This window comes from Prionailurus viverrinus, chromosome C1 (assembly GCF_022837055.1).
Source record: "Prionailurus viverrinus isolate Anna chromosome C1, UM_Priviv_1.0, whole genome shotgun sequence".
NCBI lineage: Eukaryota > Metazoa > Chordata > Mammalia > Carnivora > Felidae > Prionailurus > Prionailurus viverrinus.
The window spans coordinates 160,959,139-160,978,861 of record NC_062568.1 but is presented as its reverse complement, the minus strand read 5'-3'; the positions used below and the strand labels follow the sequence as shown (position 1 = coordinate 160,978,861).

At 48.7% G+C, this 19,723-nt stretch overlaps 1 protein-coding gene across 3 annotated transcripts in view; it reads right to left on the bottom strand.

The window, feature by feature from the left end:
* Positions 1-19,723, bottom strand: part of JAK1 (Janus kinase 1) — a 254,071-nt gene that overhangs the window by 28,159 nt on the left and 206,189 nt on the right. For all 3 annotated transcript variants that reach the window (XR_007154956.1, XM_047872103.1, XM_047872102.1), the window contains 9 exons: positions 19,170-19,355; positions 14,823-14,980; positions 14,211-14,334; positions 12,065-12,251; positions 6,463-6,569; positions 3,469-3,612; positions 2,639-2,726; positions 2,095-2,222; positions 1,342-1,477 (listed from right to left, as the gene is read on the bottom strand). Coding sequence is in view for 2 of the 3 variants with exons in the window: in XM_047872103.1 (XP_047728059.1) it covers positions 1,342-1,477; positions 2,095-2,222; positions 2,639-2,726; positions 3,469-3,612; positions 6,463-6,569; positions 12,065-12,251; positions 14,211-14,334; positions 14,823-14,980; positions 19,170-19,355 (1,258 nt within the window). In the remaining variant the exon portion in view is untranslated. The remainder of the gene's footprint in view (positions 1-1,341; positions 1,478-2,094; positions 2,223-2,638; positions 2,727-3,468; positions 3,613-6,462; positions 6,570-12,064; positions 12,252-14,210; positions 14,335-14,822; positions 14,981-19,169; positions 19,356-19,723) is intronic.

The following is a 19,723-nucleotide window of genomic DNA, read 5'->3' as shown; positions in this document are numbered from 1 at the left end:
AATAAATAAATAAACATTAAAAAAAAAAAAGAAGAAAAGGCAGGGAAAGACAAGAGGCCCATACATGCAGAGCAGGCATGGGCTCACCTCACTCATGCATTCTGCACAATCACCCTGCAATTGTGTGTTTGCTTCGTGTGGGAAAGAACAAGGGAATGAAAGCCTGAGGTGAGGCTGTCATACATCTCTTGCACCTGGCTACTTCTGCAGCCCTGTTCTGGCTTCCTGCCAAGGCTAGTGATCTGAGTAGACACCCCTGCTGTGTCCCTCAATAAGCACTGTGGCCTCCAGCAACAGCCTCCTGGCTCCTGCTGGAAACAGAGGCAGTCACAGTCAGGCCCACCTCACTGACCCACAAGGCCCAGATGAAATCCCACTGCCTCCCTGAATCACCTGTCCCCAGCTAGGTGATATCACTGTCTCTGAATGCCCATAGCATTTTACCGGCACCTCTTGGGGATACTCCGGCTCCTCTACTAGTTCTGGAGTCACCAGTGTCTGCGCCCCAGGTGCTTTCTGAGGACAGGTCCCGGGACAGATTCAGGGCTGAATCTTTGCTGACTGGTGGGAGATGGGCGGGTGAGGGGCACTACATAGGCACTAAAGAATGCTTCCCATTTCCCTGCTAAGGAGTGAATGATTTCAGTTGTATTTGTAAGGCCTATTTTCATCCTGGTTCCCTTCCAAACTTAGCCCATTCTTTGACCTACTGAACAAAACTCTAAGAGCCCAGCACTGTGCTTGGTGGCTGGCCGTCACAGGCCAGGGCCACGCTGAGATCCCACACACGGCCTCGAAGGCTAAGAGGCAGAGTACTACTTGGGCAGTGCTGGTTGCAGTGTCTTGGCTCCTGGGCCTGTCTTTTCCTTCACAGCCCTATAGTTCACGATGACCTCATTCAAAAGCCACAAGAGCATAGCTATCACTTGGGGGCCTCCCCCAACAGCTCACCAACTACAGTGGAGGGCCAGGAGACCCGGCTCCTCTCGACACCTCTGTGACCATCCCTGGGCCCAGCAGCCTCCCTCTGTGCTACCCCAGCACCTCGAACACAGCTCTTTTATCGTCAGGACCACACGTGCCTTGGGTGAGTTTCTCCTACCACACAGCTCCCAGAGGGCAGGGACTGGCCCTCCCTACCCTCCACATCTCCCTCGGCCCCCGGGGCACAGCAGCAGCACCAGATGCCTGTCTGCTAAAGTGTCCTTCTTAAAAGGAAACACACCAGAGCCCTAGCCCCCTTCTCCCTGCTGGCCTGACCTTAATTCAGGTGGGGATAGGGAGGGTGGAAGGGTGAAGGGCACAGATGGGAACTGGGGTGGGAGGAAAGGGGAGACCCACCTTGCCTGGACAGCACGGTGATGGGGATGCCGGGGTCACTGAGCTTGATGAACGGGCCGAACTCACTGTCGATGCCCTCACGGGCCAAGAGGAGGTTTTTAGTGCACACATTTCCGTGGACCAGGTCTTTATCCTCCTGCAGAGTGAGAAGGGTGAACTCAGTCAAGTTGCCCATGGGGCTGCCCGTCTTCCCTCCTTCCTTCACTCCGTTTCCAAGCCTGGCTCCTCACATCATCTCTCCATATTCCCCAGTGACAGCCATGCCCGGGCAGCTTAGCTCTGTCCCCAGTCATCTGTGTGACTCGGGTGTATTACACCATGGCCCTGTGCCCTGGTCCCCTCACCAGTAAAACGGGGATAATGGCAGAGTGGGCCTCATAGGGCTTCTGTGAGAATGACACCAAGGAGAACGTGTAGGACCCCTGAACGGCTGACCCACGGTAAGCACTACTGACGCTGGCGGTTTCACTCATTTGTGTGACAAGAATCGCACTATTTCCACTCTTACCTACAGTGCAGTACAGAAGTCAGTCCTCTGACATGATACAATTTCCATCAAAACAGGATTCATACACAAGCACACGAACAGCCCCAAATGACCAAGGTCGAGGCCACTAAGCACCAGGCACACCTGTGTTTAACCACAGAGACCAGGCCCCTCCAGCCCACCTCACCAGAGTCCCTTCCTGCCACCACCCACTCGGGCATTCTGGTTCCTGATGGGGGCCACCACAGACTCCAGAACATACTTACCAAGTAACTCAAGGCACTAGCCAGCTGTTTGGCAACTTTAAACTTCCACGGTGTGGTGAGGACATCGCTTTTCCGGTGCATGAAGAGATCCAGGGGCCCCCCCTCCACAAACTCCTCCACCATGATATCTACAGGCACAAAAGTAGCCACAGTAGGGACAGTATCTTCCCTCACCCCCTGAGGGGAGCCCACTTTACTGACTGGTCCTCGGCTTGGGAGGACACAACCATCCTTGTGAGGTGCAAACAGCAGAATGAGCGCTTACACCTCTGCCCCCGCCCAGACGCCTTCTTCTCTCTCAGCGTGCTCACCCCACCCTCCCGGGTCCAGCACGGTGTGCAGTCAGGGCTGGCAACAGTAAACGTTCGAGAAATGAGTGAAAAAAACAAATGGGGCTTAATTCCACATCCACTATTAAGCACAAGAACTGCTGCAAGAGGCAAGAAGCCCAGGCAAGGTAAAGGTGGCATCAGCCCCGAGTCATCCCCACAGCGCCAACACTCCCAGCCAGGGCAACCTCCCCTTCCACAGCGAATACACTTACTTTCCACATCTCGGACACAGACGCCATAGAGGTACACGATGTGTTTGTGGGAGACCTGCCTCATCATGCTGGCTGCCTCAAAGAAGGCCTGTGGGAGAAGAGGACAAGGAATGCTAAGGGTCAGACTCCACTGCTCTGATGCCAAAGGGGCTCTGCTGAGAGGAAAGTCAATGGGTCCCAGGAAAACTCATCACTGTCATCCCAGGCCCTGAAACTGCTCCCCTGGCCTTGCCTGTCCAGAGGCATTGCTAAGCCGGCTGGGATACGGGATATATTTAGACAACCTAATAGGATACAGAGCCAGGCTGGCAGGAGAGGCTAGCTGACAATTTCCCCATTAGATACGCACATCCACCACTTTCTCTCCATTAAACTTTGAGAAATAACAATGTTTGACACTGTGTTAGAATAAACAAAAAACCAGGCAGATCTCAGTCAAGACTTGGCTTTATCACTCTAACAGTTTGTGGGATCTTGGGTAAGTCCTTTTACTCGTCTGGGCTTTAATTCTGTAGACTGTGAAGTGATACACCAGGGACTATGTAGAGTCCTGGGCTCCACCACAAGGACCTCTAGATAGGAAACAGGAGGACAGTGGGAGGGCCAGGAAGGGACAGGCTGCTCAACCCACTTCATCTTCAATCCTCCCTCACTTATTTTCCACGCCGGCTTTATCTCAGATTGTACTCGAAGAAAGGCATCCAGACTAGATGAGGAGTCTGGAAACCACAAGACCAAACTAAAGACAAAGGTTCTTCCAAGCTCACTGTGCTCCACTGGCTCCAGAACTGGGGGAGAAGAGGGGACGGGGTTATGAAGGAGACACTTACCAGAGAAATGTCCCTGTGGCTGGGGTCTAAGACTTTGAGGATCACTTTTATTCTCTTTTCTTCGGAAGTTCCTTCGTCATCTTTGTAATCCAGAAGGGTTCCAGAGTAGATATGCGTCCGCGTGCCTCTCCCAAGGTGCTCGCCCTGAAGAAGGAAGCAGGAGGTTGGGGTGATGACCCCTCTCTGGGGCTGCACTGAGGACTTAATGGGAACACAGAATACCAGCAGGGGTGGGCAAAGGCAAAAGAGCCTCCAAAGATCACAGTCTCCCCATGTCTTGTCCCCGTCAGGCCTCCAAAAGAAATACAGAGCTATTTAACCAAACACAGATGTGGCACTTCCTGGGCCCCAGGAGACAGTTACAGTCCCAAACGGTTCCTTCCCTTCTACTTCCAGGAAACAACCTGTGGCTAAAACATAATCCTGACCAATCATAAAACTTCTAGTAGCGCCACCAATAGCCTCCAGTGACAGCAGCCCCACCCTCACCTCCAAAGTGGACTCAGAGGGGACCCCACGGGGGCTCCTCTACTACAGGCTAGGGTACAAAGAAAAGGGGCTTATTAGTGATCATGCTACTGCTCACTGCCCATTTAACTTGAGACATTCTTTCCTCAACCCCTTTCTGTGAACAGGGATAACAATCGTACCTGCCTCCCAGGGCTGTGTTAGAATCAAGTGAAGAGGCAGGTATAAAGACTCCAGGTACAGAGTCTGGCACATCATGGCAGAAACGATCTGCTGGCTGATACGTTCTGTTTGATTGCCCTCTAGACCAGGCACTTGTTCGTTTTTCAGCTATGTACCCAGTGTGTGTGTCTGTATATGCACATGCGTGCTAAGCTTTAAAATTTGTGATGCATTTACATGTGGACTTGCCCTCACAATCCCACAGCGGGGGAAGGGGGTCAAGGCAGAGGCAGAGACTGGAAGGATGGGCCTTCAATATCCTCACATATGAAAGAGAATAATACCACCAAATAACCAGTATGAGGACTCAAAGCCTCATACTCAAAAAGCAAAAAGCCCTTAGCACATAATCATCTGTCTCTAAGGAGTCTCCCAGTTCAAGCTTTAATAATTCTGAGTTAAACATTCTTAATATTGGGAAACCAAAATGTGATTCATAAAACTCAGGCACTCTCAAGCTACTGAGATTAACCTCACAAAGTCTGTTAAGTTATGGTGCTATTATTCTATTATGCCAGCACGTTCTGTAAATGCAGAAAATGGATTCCCTTGGAATCAGCCCTGCCCCTACAGGAATGTATACAATCGTTAATCGGGTATATTAATTTGCACAAATGCCACCATTTGTCATCTGTCATAGCACAGTGGCGATGCATCTGCCCTGTCTCCCATATCCTGGCGAGGTCCTGTGACTATTCATTAAAGCTGCATCTGTCATGAAGCGGTTCATCAAGATTATGGGAAGTTGTGTTCCCAGAACATCCCGTAAAAGCCATATGCTTGCAGAATAATTACTCTTCCCCAGAAGGGTTGCTTATCCCAGCAGCCAAGCCATGGCAACAGGCCTCCACAGCGCCCCACGGAGGGTCCTGCGTGTTACACATTGGCTTCCTTCCGTGCTGCTCCCTCTGCCTTTGTCTGGTGCTTGCTGTGTATCCTCTGGGACTCCGCTTGGATGCCGCTTTCCCAGGAAGCCATTTCTGTCCTCCCGAGGCTAAGCGGCATGGTCCCATCTGACAGTCCCACATCCTGCTATATTTCCCTACTTAGGACTTGTGTCTTGGTAACGTGATTATCTACTTAAGATGCGAGTTGGCTCTTCCAGCGCACCGTGCACCCGCCAAGGGTTGCCATCATGCGTGACACGTGAAAGTGCTCACTGTTGGCTAGACGAGTGCCGGGGGCACGGAGGGTGGCTATGATCTGTGCAGAGGTTCAAAGGCAAAGAAAGAAGGGCCCAAGTACAGGACCAAATTTAGGCAGGAAAAAAACCCAGGGTACTGCCATTCTGGTGATTTCAATCTCTGGCCACAGCTCCAACTCCACCAGAAGGACAGAACACAACACAATCTGGCCCTCAGTGAAGGATTTATCAAGGGAAGTGAGAGGCAGCTGCAGCTGCGGACCTCTATGCCCTGAAACCCTGCCCAACAGTTTCAGAGATTAACCTAAGAAAGTATACTAGCAAACCAACCCCAAGCCTGCCACCTTCCACTAGGCTCCCTAGTAGACGTGAGCCCACAATTCATTCTCCAACACCTCCAAAGTGTCACAGTTTCTCCCAGGCAGTAAACGTTCCTTCCCTCCAAGGCTGCTGGCAGGCTGTCTCCTTGGCCTCCCTGGTGTGTGGCTCCACACCATGCTCCACTGGGGCAGGGGCATGGAAGAGAACATGGGGTTTGCCCTGGGCCTCACACCCTTAGCCCGAGGGTAGCTACAAGGGAAACTGGGCCTGCCTACAGCTGCAGACTCTGGGCAAGAGGCCTCCCAAGCTGGGACAATGGTCCAAGGGACCTATCTCTCAAGGCAGTTCTCCTGCCTCCTTACTGTATTCTGTATTCCCCCAGCTTTGCTCCCTTTGGAATCATCATCTGAAAGCCCAGGGTTGAACTTTAGAAGTGCTCTGTCACAGCATGTGGTAGGTTAACGAGGGTCATCAGCCCAGACTCCCCCCATGGACACCCTACTCTTGCCTTGTCAGCATTCCCACCAAGTTCTCCAACTCCTTCTATCTGCAGAAGACCACTCCCCGGAAGGTCCTGTAACCCTAGATAACCCCACAAAGCCTGACTAATCCATTTCCTTCAAAGACAAAGTGTCTCTTGGGAACATGAGCAAATCTGGGTAGAATGGCAGGGTGCTGGCTGAACAGCTTTAACTACAAAAGAAAAGTCTCGGTTTTTTTGTTTTTGTTTTTTCCAATAGGATTTCCCCAAACCCAGACTTCAGTCCCCCAAATCCTCAGACTGCTTGCCATGGGGAGGCAGGACCAAGGTGGACCCAGGAACCTTAGCAATGACTCACTTGCACGATATCTTTCTTGAGGATCCGGTCAAAACTCAGCTGGCTCATAGAGTAGACAGGCTGCCACTCCTGGGCTTTCTTAGTAGCCACCAGCAAATTGGAGATCTCTGCGGGAGAGAACGAAGAAGACTGAGCAGGGCAGCGAAGGTCCAAGATCCCAGTTGGCCAACGTCTGCCGAACCATGGAGCTTGCTGAACACAACATTTGTACATTTGTTGCTTCAGTCATTCAACAAATATTTATTAAGTACCTGATTCCTGCCCTCCAGGAGCTGCTAAGGCAAATAACAGAGCCTAAGCTAATCGAGTAATCAACCAATCGAAAGGAAAGCTCCCATTTGTGCAGCTGCTCTCAAGGTTGTGAGAGCAGGGTCTGTTCTGGCAGCAGAACTCAGGGAAGGTTTGCCTAAGGAAGTGAAATTTTAAAATCTGAGAACAGAAACTCCCCGAAGGCAGGGACCACTATCTATCTTATTTCCTGCTCTACCTCCACAGCCTGGTACATATAGTAGGTACTCAGTAAGTATCTGTTAAATGTGTGAATGAATAATCAGGATGAAGGATGAGAGCTGAAGAGGGAGGAAGAAGCAGTACGTTGGGCCTAGAGAGTGAGGGGAACTGAGTTAGGAAGGTAAAAAAACACTGGTTTTGTGTAAAAAAACAGGACAAGTAATCCAGAGAGAAGGTTGTGCCTGAACCTTTCTGGGCTCCCAGCAGTTCCTGACTCCAAGGAGGTGCTATCTAAATGTACAGATTATGAGCAGACCATCCCCAAATACCACTAATTCAAACAGCAAACTGAACACTTCACAAAATCTGCTGGGCAAGGGTGAGCACAGGAGGCTGATGGAATTTATAACCCACAGAAGGAGACCTCCCACCATGGAGCCACTTTGAGCTATGTCACTGTGGGGAAAGAGAGCACCTTCCAGATTCAGACTGGCAGTGAGAGGGTTCTGGAACCCTGGAAGAACTCCACCCATGAGCACTAAGTACTAGGTCCCTACATTAGGCCAAGTAACTAAACATGGTCTCTCAAGTCGTCACTTCTTTGCAGGGCACGTTTGTTTTCCTTTTTTTTGTTTTTTGTTTTGTTTTTAATTTTTTTTAATGTTCACTTATTTTTGAGAGAGTGAGAGACAGAGCATGAGCAGAGGAGGGGCAGAGAGAGAGGGAGACACAGAATCCGAAGCAGGCTCCAGGCTCTGAGCTGTCAGCACAGAGCCCGACACGGGGCTCAAACTCACAAACCATCAGATCATGACCTGAGCTGAAGTTGGACACTTAACTGACTGAGCCACCCAGGCGCCCCTAAGCATCCAACTTTGACTCAGGTCACGATCCCAAAGTCTGTGGGTTTGAGCCTGGCATTGGGCTCTGTGCTGACAGCTCAGAGCCTGGAGCCTGCTTCGGAATCTATGTCTCCCTCTCTCTCTCTCTGCCCCTACCCCGCTTGCACTGTCTCTCTCAAAGACGAAAAAAGTTCTTAAAAAATTTTGTAATAGGGGCGCCTGGGTGGCTCAGTCGCTTAAACGTCCAACTTCGGCTCAGGTCATGATCTCGCAGTGCATGAGTTCAAGCCCCGCGTCGGGCTCTGTGCTGACTGCTCAGAGCCTGGAGCCTGTTTCAGATTCTGTGTCTCCCTCTCTCTCTGACTCTCCCCCATTCATGCTCTGTTTCTCTCTGTCTCAAAAATAAATAAACGTTAAAAAAATTTTTTTTTAATTTTGTAATAAAAAAAATCTAAGTTAGATTTTTAAATCTACTTACTATAAAATCTGTACAATAGTGGTTAAGAGTTGAGAACTGGTGTCCTCCTATGTTCAAATTGTCTTTGCTCCTACCGTGTGCCTTGGACAAGTGTGCCTTCCACTCCTCTGAACACTGATCTTCTCATCAGCAACATGGATGGTAATAACACCAACCTCAGAGGAGGTTCTGGGAGCCAGAAACTAGGTTCAGACACAGGTTCCCCTTGTGATCACATTCTGGGTACCCTTTCTCCAGAGTCTATTCTCCCCCATTCTGTTACCCTGACTCCATGCAATCACCTGGATAAAATCAGATTCAAACAGGCCAACTCAGGACTGCCCTGGTGGAGAAAAGACATCAAAAAGGGTCACTTGAAAAGTGTCCCCAGGGAAGAGTCAGGGCAATAGAGCTGCTTTGGGACTGAGAGAGGAGAAGGAAAAGAGGAACCATTTACGGGATGATGATCTGCATGGCTGCTACGGGGAATGTGGCACTGAAGTCAACCATGTGAGTGGGGAAAGCCGCGAAACCCCCACAAGCCTGGTTTCTGGAAAACCCCCACAAGCCTGGAAAAATGGGAGACACAGTTGTGCCCCTTGTGAGGCTGCTGTGAGGGATAAATGAGAATGCACACGGGCGGCGGGGGGGGGGGGGGGGGGGCTCACTTCAGCGCCTGGCATCTAGGGAGCACTCCAAAACTGGTAGCTATTGTGGTTAAGACCAACATTACATCCTGGTCAGCGTCACCATCCTTGTACCAGCTGGTTGGCAACGGCCTGCAGAAGCTTTCAGCGTCAGAGCGAAAGGCTGCAGAAATCAAACACCCAGCGTGACTCCACAGATGAGGATGTGGGTCAGTGATGACTAGGCCAGTGAGTCCTGCTGGGTCCCTATCCCCTTCTTGACATGGCCGCCCTCAGGCCTAGAGAAGGGTGGTGGGGCTGGACCAGACACAGAGATGTGGATTTGCTTTGCTGTCACATCCACTCTGAGGGCTGCCTGCTTCTCACTGATTCCATGAGGAGCTTCTCAGCTGCATTTTCAAGTAAGAAACCCAGGTCAGAGTCTGGCTATCAGAGCCTTAGAGTTAGGAGGGCAGAGGCATTCAGGAACCCAAAACGACCTTCTTTAACAGTCATGATTTCCTCACTTCTCTAATTTGCAGGTGGTAGAGGGAAGACAGAGGGCTTCTGAGGGCACACAGAAGCCAGCTTCATCCTCAGAGCTTGTTCTTCCTTTCTCCCTAAGCCCCCCGTCAGTCCCTCCTCTCCCCCAGGTCAGAACTGGCCCCTGCCCCACAGCCATGGGTTAATGGCTGCCCCTGTGCATTTGCAGAGTGTGATGTAGGGAAAAGACCATCTGAGGTGGGTCAGAGGACTTGAGTTCAATTCCCCACTCCTGCTCGAACTACCTGGGCAAGCACAATGGCGATTACAACATACTCCGGGTTGTTTGGAAGATTAAATGACAGGGCCTGGCACATGACAGTACCCATCACCATCACCATCGTCATCATAACTTGCTGCTACTTTTATCATAACTAGTACTAACACCACTAGCAAGGCACTGAGCTTCTCTGGGCTTCAATTTCCGCATCTCTGTAACAGCTACAAAGAGCTATTGTACAGATGGAATAAATGCAAATATGCACGTAAAGCATTTGAAATTAGTTAAGTACCCACCAGTATGGTAACTACTGCCGTAATTATCAGACATCAGGGAACGTGGATTCTGTGCCAGGTGCTGTGTACCCACCCTACGAGTCACAGCGTGGTAAGACAGACCCAGAGCCTGTCTGAATAGTTCATATTCAAGTGGGAGGGACATTCAGTGTGGAGTTCCAGGGGCCCCAAGGGAAGCCATGAGAGAGGGATTCAATGCATTCCTGTGCTTTTCCTGCCATGGCTACTGGCTCCCTGGTCTGGACTGGGAGGGGCAGGAATCTACACCAGAGACCTACCCAGCTAATTCCAGGGAAGCAATCCTGTCCCAGCCTCCCATCTGCCACCACTTCTCACTATGTGTGGCTGCTGCCCTCCATCCCCCCCAACCTTACCCGGAGACCACCAATCTGCCTGTACTACCTGGAAGAGAGATTATGTAAGTAAATAGGGTAGTTGGGCTTTAAGATTTTACCTCCCTCTGAGGCCAAGGTCTCAGGGCCAAGTGGCAGATGTGTTTTTACCCTCGCGGAACATCTTCAAGCATGAAAACAAAGGCTGCAGTTACCCCCGAAGCTGGCAGGAAACCCTATCTGATCAACAAGAACACAAGACCTTCCTCTTTCCCTGAGTGCAGTGGCAGCCCCGTGGCTGGGAGACCAAACATTGATTCAAACATCAAGAACCCAGGACCCTTTCTGTCCCGGTGTTGCATCCTCTGCCCACCCCTGACATAAAGGCTCACGGGCAAATTCCCTTAAAAGAACAAGATGTGTCAGATAAAGAGACTCCTCAGAGTATCTTCGACCACACTTACTGGGGCCTGCCCGTCCCAAATGTGCTGCCTGCCCTTTCTTTGAGGCCTGACCCCTTCTGAGGGAAGGATGTGACACATGTAGGGCAGCACCTCACACTATGGGAATGTCAAAAAAACTATCTGGAGTAGACTGGCACTCAAACCCCTCTTTGACCTGACCTTCAGTGAGACTCACTTCATTTCTACAGGACTCAATTTTCTCACCTCTAAAATGGGGCACTTGACTAGGTGATGCCTAACTGTCCTTCCAGTTCTCACATTCTAAGAGGTGATGAATTCACCTGCAGGATATCAGTGACACTAACCATGGGGCTTCAAAAAGAATAGCTGAGTCCGTCATCCCCCCATCCACTTTATTCCCTGACTCTCCTATGGTTCCCCGTTCAGCTCCCTGGCATGGCATCCAAGGCCTCCTAGGACCCAAATCTGCCCTCTCCCAGTCTCATCAGCCCCTTCTTTTTATTTTATTCTATTCTACCCTACTCTATTTTATTTTAGAGAAAGAGAGCACAGGTTGGAGAGAGAGAGAATCTTAAGCAGGCTCCATGCTCAGCATCGAGCCCAACGCAGGGCTCGATCCCATGACCCTGGGATCATGACCTGAGCCCAAATCAAGAGCTGAATGTTCAACCAGCTGAGCTGCCCAGGCATACCATCCTACCTCTTCTTTCTAACTTCACTGAATGCATTAGCCCTTCAGCCCCTGTTCTTCTGCAGCTCCTGCTTTGGCCTACCACACTGCCCCTACACATGCTTTGTTGGAAAAGCCCTTATCTAGTGGCCAGGCTAACTGTCCAACATGAGGCTCAAGATCCACCTCTGTGCAGCTTTCCAGTCCACGACTCAGGGATTCTGACCATGTGTTTCTTTGCGAGCCTGAGGTCTGATATGTAGGTGTTGATGAAAACAGCCATCACGTAGTGTGGTGGCCTTGTTTACCTGAAACATTTTCTATGTTAGACTGGAAACCCTTGGAGAGAGGGGCCTGAGTGTCAGACAGTTCTTGACCCACAGAGGATATACTAGGAACATTTCTCAGAAAATAAACCACTCACAGGGGAACATTTTATCTTAAAGAGGAAAGTGGTAAGCTTCTGTTTACTAATCCTAAACGTGCTCTTTACGAAGCCTGAGATGCTAAGAAAAGGTGTATGTTTTTATCTATAGATAATGCTGACACCTGAGGCCCAGGATTGAAGTTCAGGACAGACTCGTAACAAAACTAAATGAAGGACACCTAGAAACTGTGGGGAGGGGCCACTTTCTTCAAACCAACCAGCAGATTCTGCTTGATCCATGTCTTAGAGCATCAGCAAGGGGCAAAAGGGATCAGCAAAGGGACAGGGCCCAGCTCTGGCCAGGGGAGACCGACCTCGGGGCTTGGGCTGGCAGCAGCGTTTCAGCACAAAGCTGATGTTGTCCGTCCGCAGGATCTGTTTCTTGAGGTGGTTCATGAGGTCCCCCAGGCTGGGGAAGCTGCGGTCCGAGCCATGCAGGCTGTAACGGCCCTTCTGCACCTCGATCTGGAAGTTCTTGAACTGTTTCTGGCTACCCACCACCTGCCATTCAAGAAAAGGCTCAGGCAAATGTATCAACAACAGAAGAAGCTGAATAAGGATATATGGAACTACGTACTATCTCTGTAACATTTCTGTAGATCTATAATTATTCAAAAATAAATATTTATTACAAACAAGTAAACAATAAATAAGTCCAGAAGAAGACAATGATCAAAGAGAGTTAACACTAGAGAGAAAGCCTAACAGAGCAGGACTTCTACAATAGCATCAGCCCGTTTTAAACCTGTAAGATGGAGTTCAATGAAAAACCAACCTCACAGGAACATTGCTGTGACTGCATGACAAAGTAAAAAACTTAGAAGGTGCTTCGTAAAGGTTTGCAAATATTATTATGCATGAAATAATCATTACTATAACTACATTTATCCAGGAAGTCTCTCAAACTGAGCCCTTCCAGGCCATGCATCTATTTGAGGAGAACCCCTCTGGGAGGTGGTGGTCAGTGGTCTGGTCCGTTTCCAGATTCTACAGTACCACAGAGAGGAAGTATAAGCAGCTTTCCTTCACGGGCACTTTTTTTACAAAGATAAATATTTTAGTCATTAAGGATGAAGGTCGGAAAGATCTACTTATGGTATATACTAGGATAAGATGTTTAAGATCGCAAAGCCTTGGGTTTTATTCATCTGTACAATGGGGATAATGCCAGGGTCAATCTCACAGGGTCAGTATAAGGTTTAAATGAGGACATGTAAAGTGGTCAGCACAGCGTCTGGTGAGCTAAAATGAACTGCGCCAGTAATCATATCTATGATCCTGTTTTCCCCAGGTAATCTGACACCAGGCGGACCACACTCCTGAGTCATCGACATTCCTGGTCCAGCACAAGCCGATTCCACCTCAGAAGGCAGTTAGGCTGTCTCGTGCGCCCATCCATATTAACAACATTATACTCCCTTCACAGACTGATGAATGTAGAAGACAGGCATGCTGCCCAAACAATAAAGCTGACAAGTTCTGACCCGCTGTGGCCGTATCAGCCACGAGGACTTGCTGTACAGGAAGGCTCCCAGGTAGGCAGTGGTACCCAGACACTTGACAGCCCTGGGTTCCTTCTGCCATTTCCTCTTCCCCCTCTGAACAGAGTCTAGTCCCCAGGGCTTCCCCAGTACTTTTCCTTCCAGTGTCTGAGGGCTATGGTGCACTAATGTGCTCACTTCCACCTTGCAGCCCCACCCCCTGCCATCCCAGTTCTCCCAGTTCGTGCTAACCCAGTCAACACTAGTGTATCTGTCTGGACTAATTCTGTAAAACTCATGGTCTTTTAAAATATTCCATTTCCCGTATTTAAGATTGCATGAATGACAAAGGGAGTATTGTAGTCTAGTGAGGTAAGGTCAACAATTCTGGTTTCTACCTTTGCTAGCTTCCAGCTACTGTAGAGTCACTAAGTAGAGTCATCTCCACTTGTCAAACCACGGCACGGCAAGTCGTCCGTTAAAATGTCTGAAGCTACCATCCAGGGAAAGCTGTGTTAGGCCAGGCTGCCAAGCTGGCCTTCCTGGCACTGGTTGTTACCTGTGAGTGCCACAGACAGACGTGGCTCTGTGTCTGAGATTCTGTCACCGAACAAAGGCACTAAATGACAAATGTTTGGTCTGAACTGGTTTTCTGGCCACGTTCTACCTTCCAGAGCCGCTGTGGATCCCTGACATGGGTCTCTTGAGGGAAGAAAGAAAGGGCCACAAGGAGGAAAGTTTTGGGGTTTGGCTGCTCAGGAAGTCTCCTTTTGAAGACTGGGTTGTTCCAGTCAGAACTGCCAGGGATTTTCTCAGAAAATTATAATGCTCAACATCCTGCTCTGCATTTCTCTGGGTGTCTATCTCCCCGGGCTTTTTTACCCCTACCCCAGCCCTCCCCCCAGGTGGTCCTCTCTGCAGCAGCTCCTAGGCTGGCTGCACTGAACACAGGTGGCCAATATGACTCGGCCTGACTGACCTCAGATTTTTCAAAGCAGGTGACAGTCATGAGGATATTGTCAAAGTCGGTACAGCTCCACCTCAGCACATACATTCCCTCCTCACTTCCTTCTTGCCGCAACTTATTGATGGCATATTCTGTGCTAGAGGGAGAGAAAGGGAAAGGGAGAAAGAGCTCATACCAATGACAGCACTCTAAATCCCTTAGAGTAGCCACTTCCCCAAGCTGGCTCAAGTCCTATGCGCCCATCCCATTACCCAACCTGGGGCCTGAAGTCCTGTCTGAGAGGACACATGAGGCAAGCTGAGATGCCAAGGAGCCTCAACACGTATCAAGTCTCCAAGGTCTAGAAAGAGGACTCGTCTGCCATCTAAGGCACTGAGCCCAGCTTGACCCTGACTTCCCTACACATGTGGTCTCCAGCTTGACAGAAGCTATCCTCCCCACAAAGGTGATGCAGGAAGGCCTGACCAGTAGACAGCAGGGAGAGATGGAAAAGAGGGAACCAAAAAAGTCCTAAACAACATGCTCAACTGGCCCCAACCTAATCAACTGATGACACCACACATCCCATCACTAAAATATGGTTCCGTTCACACCAAAGGGAACTGAAAAGTTTCCAGAACCAACCAGATGGGACCGTGACAGCCATTCTGTATGTTGTGGACAATCAGTGGGGGAGCCACATCAGTGCAGAGGTAATGATGGGCATCCGCTGTGAGCCGGAAGTAGCCGTCTACCAGGGACACAAAGGACAAGGCCTCCTCGTGGGACGAAAGCTTCAGTTCCTGATGAGAGAGAAGACATGCCCGTGGTTACATCATGTGCCTACTACCTCAAGCAGCTGACTTTATGGGGAGGTACAGAGTGAAAAGATATTTAAAACACAATGGATGAGGCATGACCTCAAAAGGAAGCACTTTTTGCCGAAAATAACTGTACCCCTTGCATTTATACAGGATTTTGACTCTCCATACTTTCTCATCTAGTGTCTTCAAACTACCAGATGAGGTATGGTGTGTTTGCATGGGAGGAAGGGCAAAACGGGCAGCTATGGCAGGCAGAAGACCTATGGAGAGGCTGCCACAGGGGTCTAGATGGAGGAACAAGCCTGCCTCAGGTATAAAAGTACAGAGAGCTTAAAAAAAAAAAAAAAAAAAGAAGTGGAGGGAGGAGCAGCAGAGCATGTGGAAGTGGTACTCTGGTCTTGGCACTAAGCAATGACTGACGCAGAACCCATTTTACAGAAAAGAAAACATAGGCACAGATGCTTCATCTCATATGGAGTTGGTCTAGAAGGTGAAACTCCAAAGTCTTAATCCAGGAATGGTCCCAGACAATGATGAGGTTGCTAGATTAAGTCCAGAGACCTCTGAGGGTTTGGAGGTGGCAGAGAGTCTTACTCAAAGTGGGAGAACAAAGGCAAAAATGGAGATGAGAGAGGGAATATCCACAGAAAGAAGGTTTTCAAAAAAAATGCCTGGAGATAAAGACAGGTGAATTTTTTTTCTGTCTTGGTCATATAGCCCTGAACAAAAACTGCCTATCTGAGAGAAGCCATGGGCTCAACCAGGAACATCTCCTGACGGAGGGGGGAATGGAAAGCCATTTAGAGCTTTGACTCACAAGAATATTAAAAAGCACCTGAGTCTTCTGAGGGCAGAATGGCATGTGAGTATAAGACTCTGTCCATAGTACTGGAGAAAGGACAGGCTGGTGGCAAAGAAAAACAGACAAAGGAGAAAAATCAGTGAAAGAGAAAGGGGTGGACAGAAGCAACTAGAAAGGATGGAGGCAAGTGGGGCTAATGACAGCTACCTTGCCAAAGGAAGGGTCAGCTCTAGACTTGTGAGCCAAGGAGGCTAAGGCCACCACAGAGATGGTTATTCAGTAAGGAGACTCTGTGCTAAGTGTGCTTCCTTTCACATGTTACCTGGCATTGACTTGCAGATCCCCAAAGAGCAAATTCAGAGCAAATGGTCTGAATCGGGCAGCCCTTCCCCCAATCACCTAAAAGACCGAGACCACATAAGCACTTCCCTGAGAGAAGTCTGAGGAAATGGGAGACGTCAAGAAGAGGCAGAGAGAAGAGATAAATCAAGATCTAGTTTGATAACATGCTAGCATCATGCTTTCCTGAAAGACCAGCAGCCAAAGTACTGCCTGGTCAAAGGGCTTGGAAATCCCATGGCTGGCAAGGGACAGGGGAAGGAGATAAAGAAGAGAAAGCATCACACAGTGTTAACCCACAGGTTCTGGAGTCCGTTTACGTGGGTTCACATCTTAGTATCTCCAACTTGCTATTATGGTTAAGCACACGCAATTGTCATTTTTACAGGTCAAAAACTGTCAAATGTTGGCAATTTCAAATGGTTTAATCTTAGAGCTGTGTGACCTTGGGCAAGGTACCTAAGCTTTTTGTGCCTCAGTTTCCTCCTCTGTAAAATAGGGACAATAATACACCTACCTATAAGGTCAGTGAAAATGGAAAGAATTTACATTCACAAAGCATTTAGAACAGGAAGTGTCTGGCATGTAGTAAGAGCTAGTATTTGTAGAGGAAAATGCAGTAACGAGGAGATGAAGTATTTATTTCTCCCCGCCTTCCTCCTGCAGCTGCCACAGACTCGCCAGCCCCTGAGGTCCGAGCGGGCGCTGACTGCGGTGCCCAACGTAGGATGGGGCGGGCTCACAGACACGGTACCAGCTGGCTGTGGCTTCTCCCCTCTGCTACATGCATCTTCAGGGTCTGACCGAGGTGAAGAGCCCGACCACGGCTGTGCCAAGCTCTTCCTCCCTGCAGTGTCTGGGGAAGACAACGCTTTGGAGCTGGAGCTGCACATTCTTACTCCGTGACCCTGCACGAGTTTCCACACCTCTCCACAGTCTAGACCTCCCCTCCCCCTGCCCAGAAACAGAGCCAAAATTCCTACATCTAAGATCCTTGTAAGGACTAAATAAAATAGTACAGACACAGCACAGAATCCAGGCTTATAGCTATGATATGCTGAATAAATGGCACTCATTTTTATCTTCTTCCTCCCTACATTCTCCATCTTCCCACTAACATCTATCTGGACTCTACTGCTTCTCCCTTCACTTTATTTTTCACTAGTTTCCTGATGAAATTAACTTATGTTTATTGTTTAAAGGGGGGGGGATAAGGAGAATAAAAATATTTAAATTATTCATAATCCCACCGTAAATAACAGCTGTTAATATATTTTAAAATATTTGAGAGAGAGAGTGCAAGCATGAGTGGGGGGAGGGACAGAGAGAGAGAGAGAGAGAGAGAGAGAGAGAGAGAGAGAGAAACTCCACACTGTGCTTGGAGCCCCACTCGGGGCTCAATCTCACGAGCCCATAGGATCATGACCTGAGTTGACATCAAGAGTCAGTTGACATCAAGAGTCAGGCGCTTAACCATCCAGGGACCCTAACAGCTGTTAATACTTTATTTTTCTAAGAGCATGTGTGTGTATATACATATATGCATTTCTTTGAAAAATGTTTTGAACAAAACTGGCACCGTTCTGTAGATAGTTTAATATTCTCCTTTTTTCCATTTACAAAGCATTTTTCCATATTACTAAAAAAAATAACAATTTGTTTATATAGTATTTTACTACTCAGGTGAATTGTGATGAATTTTTCCTCTTCTCCTATTATTGTAGTTTGGGGTAATTTTCAGTGATTTTACTCTGTAAATTCTGTTCGGGTACATTCCCATGCACAGACCACTGGCTTCATCTCTGTTTCTGGAAAACAGCACTAAGTTCCCAAGTAGAGGTATATATGAATATTTTCTTTTTTTTTTTTTTTTCAATTTTTTTTTTTTTTTTTTTTTTTTTTTTTTTTTTTTTTTTTTTAACGTTTATTTATTTTTGGGACAGAGAGAGACAGAGCATGAACGGGGGAGGGGCAGAGAGAGAGGGAGACACAGAATTGGAAACAGGCTCCAGGCTCTGAGCCATCAGCCCAGAGCCCGACGCGGGGCTCGAACTCACAGACCGCGAGATCGTGACCTGGCTGAAGCCGGACGCTTAACCGACTGCGCCACCCAGGCGCCCCATATATGAATATTTTCAAGGCTTTTAGCACATGTTGCCAAACTGCTATCTAAAAGGTGTAACAAAAAGGCAAGTTACCCCAGCTATAAAAGAGTGACCATCGGTTCTCAACCCTATCACCAGATTCGTTCCCAACACTGAGTGTTATGTTACCCTCTTGACAGAGTATTTGCCACATTTAAGGCAAAGCGTGGTATTTCCCTGGTGCTGACCACCTTCGCCCCACGAGTGCCCGCCTCAGCTGCCTGTGCTCTCCACGTGCCGTCGGCCATGACTTCCCTAACACAAACATGTTTATTTTGGCAGCGCTCCTACTTCCCCTGCCAAAAGCGGCCTGCTTGTCTAGATCATGTCCTCAAGTGATACCAAAAAAGAGGAAGTGAGATTGAACACCCCTTCCTCTGTCCGGAGTCACTTGGGTGTGCCTGACACCATAACGGGGACTGCCACTGTGGGCACAGCCACCAGCCTGACAGGCTCCTGAAGTGCAAAGCGGGGTTTCCTGGAGACTTCTTCCCAGAAGGCTCCCCCAACTCAGCGGAGAGGCTGCACAGGGGCCCTTGGGAGGAAATACTAACATTCACCCATCTTGTTTTCCTTCAAATCCACTAACTTTTGTGAACTAAGTATTTATGCTAAAATGTCTTTGGGAGAGCAGCAAATCCTGAAAAGTAGATACACATTGGCAAGACCAAAGAAAGGCTCCAGAACGTACCAGTATAACTCAAAAACCAACACAGATAATGCCAATGTCAGCAAGAGGGATTTCTGGCTGAAGTAAGAAAGAAAATCATCAGATTTTCTCCTTGGGACAGGAGCTCTGCAAGCATGTGCTGCCTAACTGTCCTCAGCAAAGTCTGCCTCTTATCACTGGATCCAAACAGAATTGCCTCCAGAGCAAACTTACCATTTTTTTATTGTCCTGCTTATTGATGCTGACCACACACTCCTTTATTACAATGTGAGTGATTTCAGGGAAGTAAGAAAAATTGTTCCACTCTTCCCGGATTTTGTTTTTCTCCTCATCCTTCTTGTGTTTATTTTCCAGCTTTTTCCATTTCAGTTTGTTTTTTTCCTTTTCAACAGGAACAACCTGATAAGATGCATTAAAGTCCCAGAGTTAAGTTGCTTTCTCATTTCCTATTGGCAAAAAAGGTCAACGCTTCTGGAAAACTAAAACAGAGGCTACATTCAAGGAGAAGAAAGCCTGCCTGCCTGGATCTACACAGGAATTAGAACAGGTGGCACATGTGGGCTTAGGATGGCAGTTTAGTGTCCCATCAGGGAATCTTGGGATTTTATACCTGGCAGGGACCTCAATGAGCGCTCTGACTAAACTCTTTGCATCATCTCTATTGTACCAGTCAAGTCAGAAAGGGAACTAACTGCCCACTAGACAGGCATCTACCCTCAGGTCCTCTCACTTCCGGACTGATGGATATTTCAACACAGGCAGAGAAC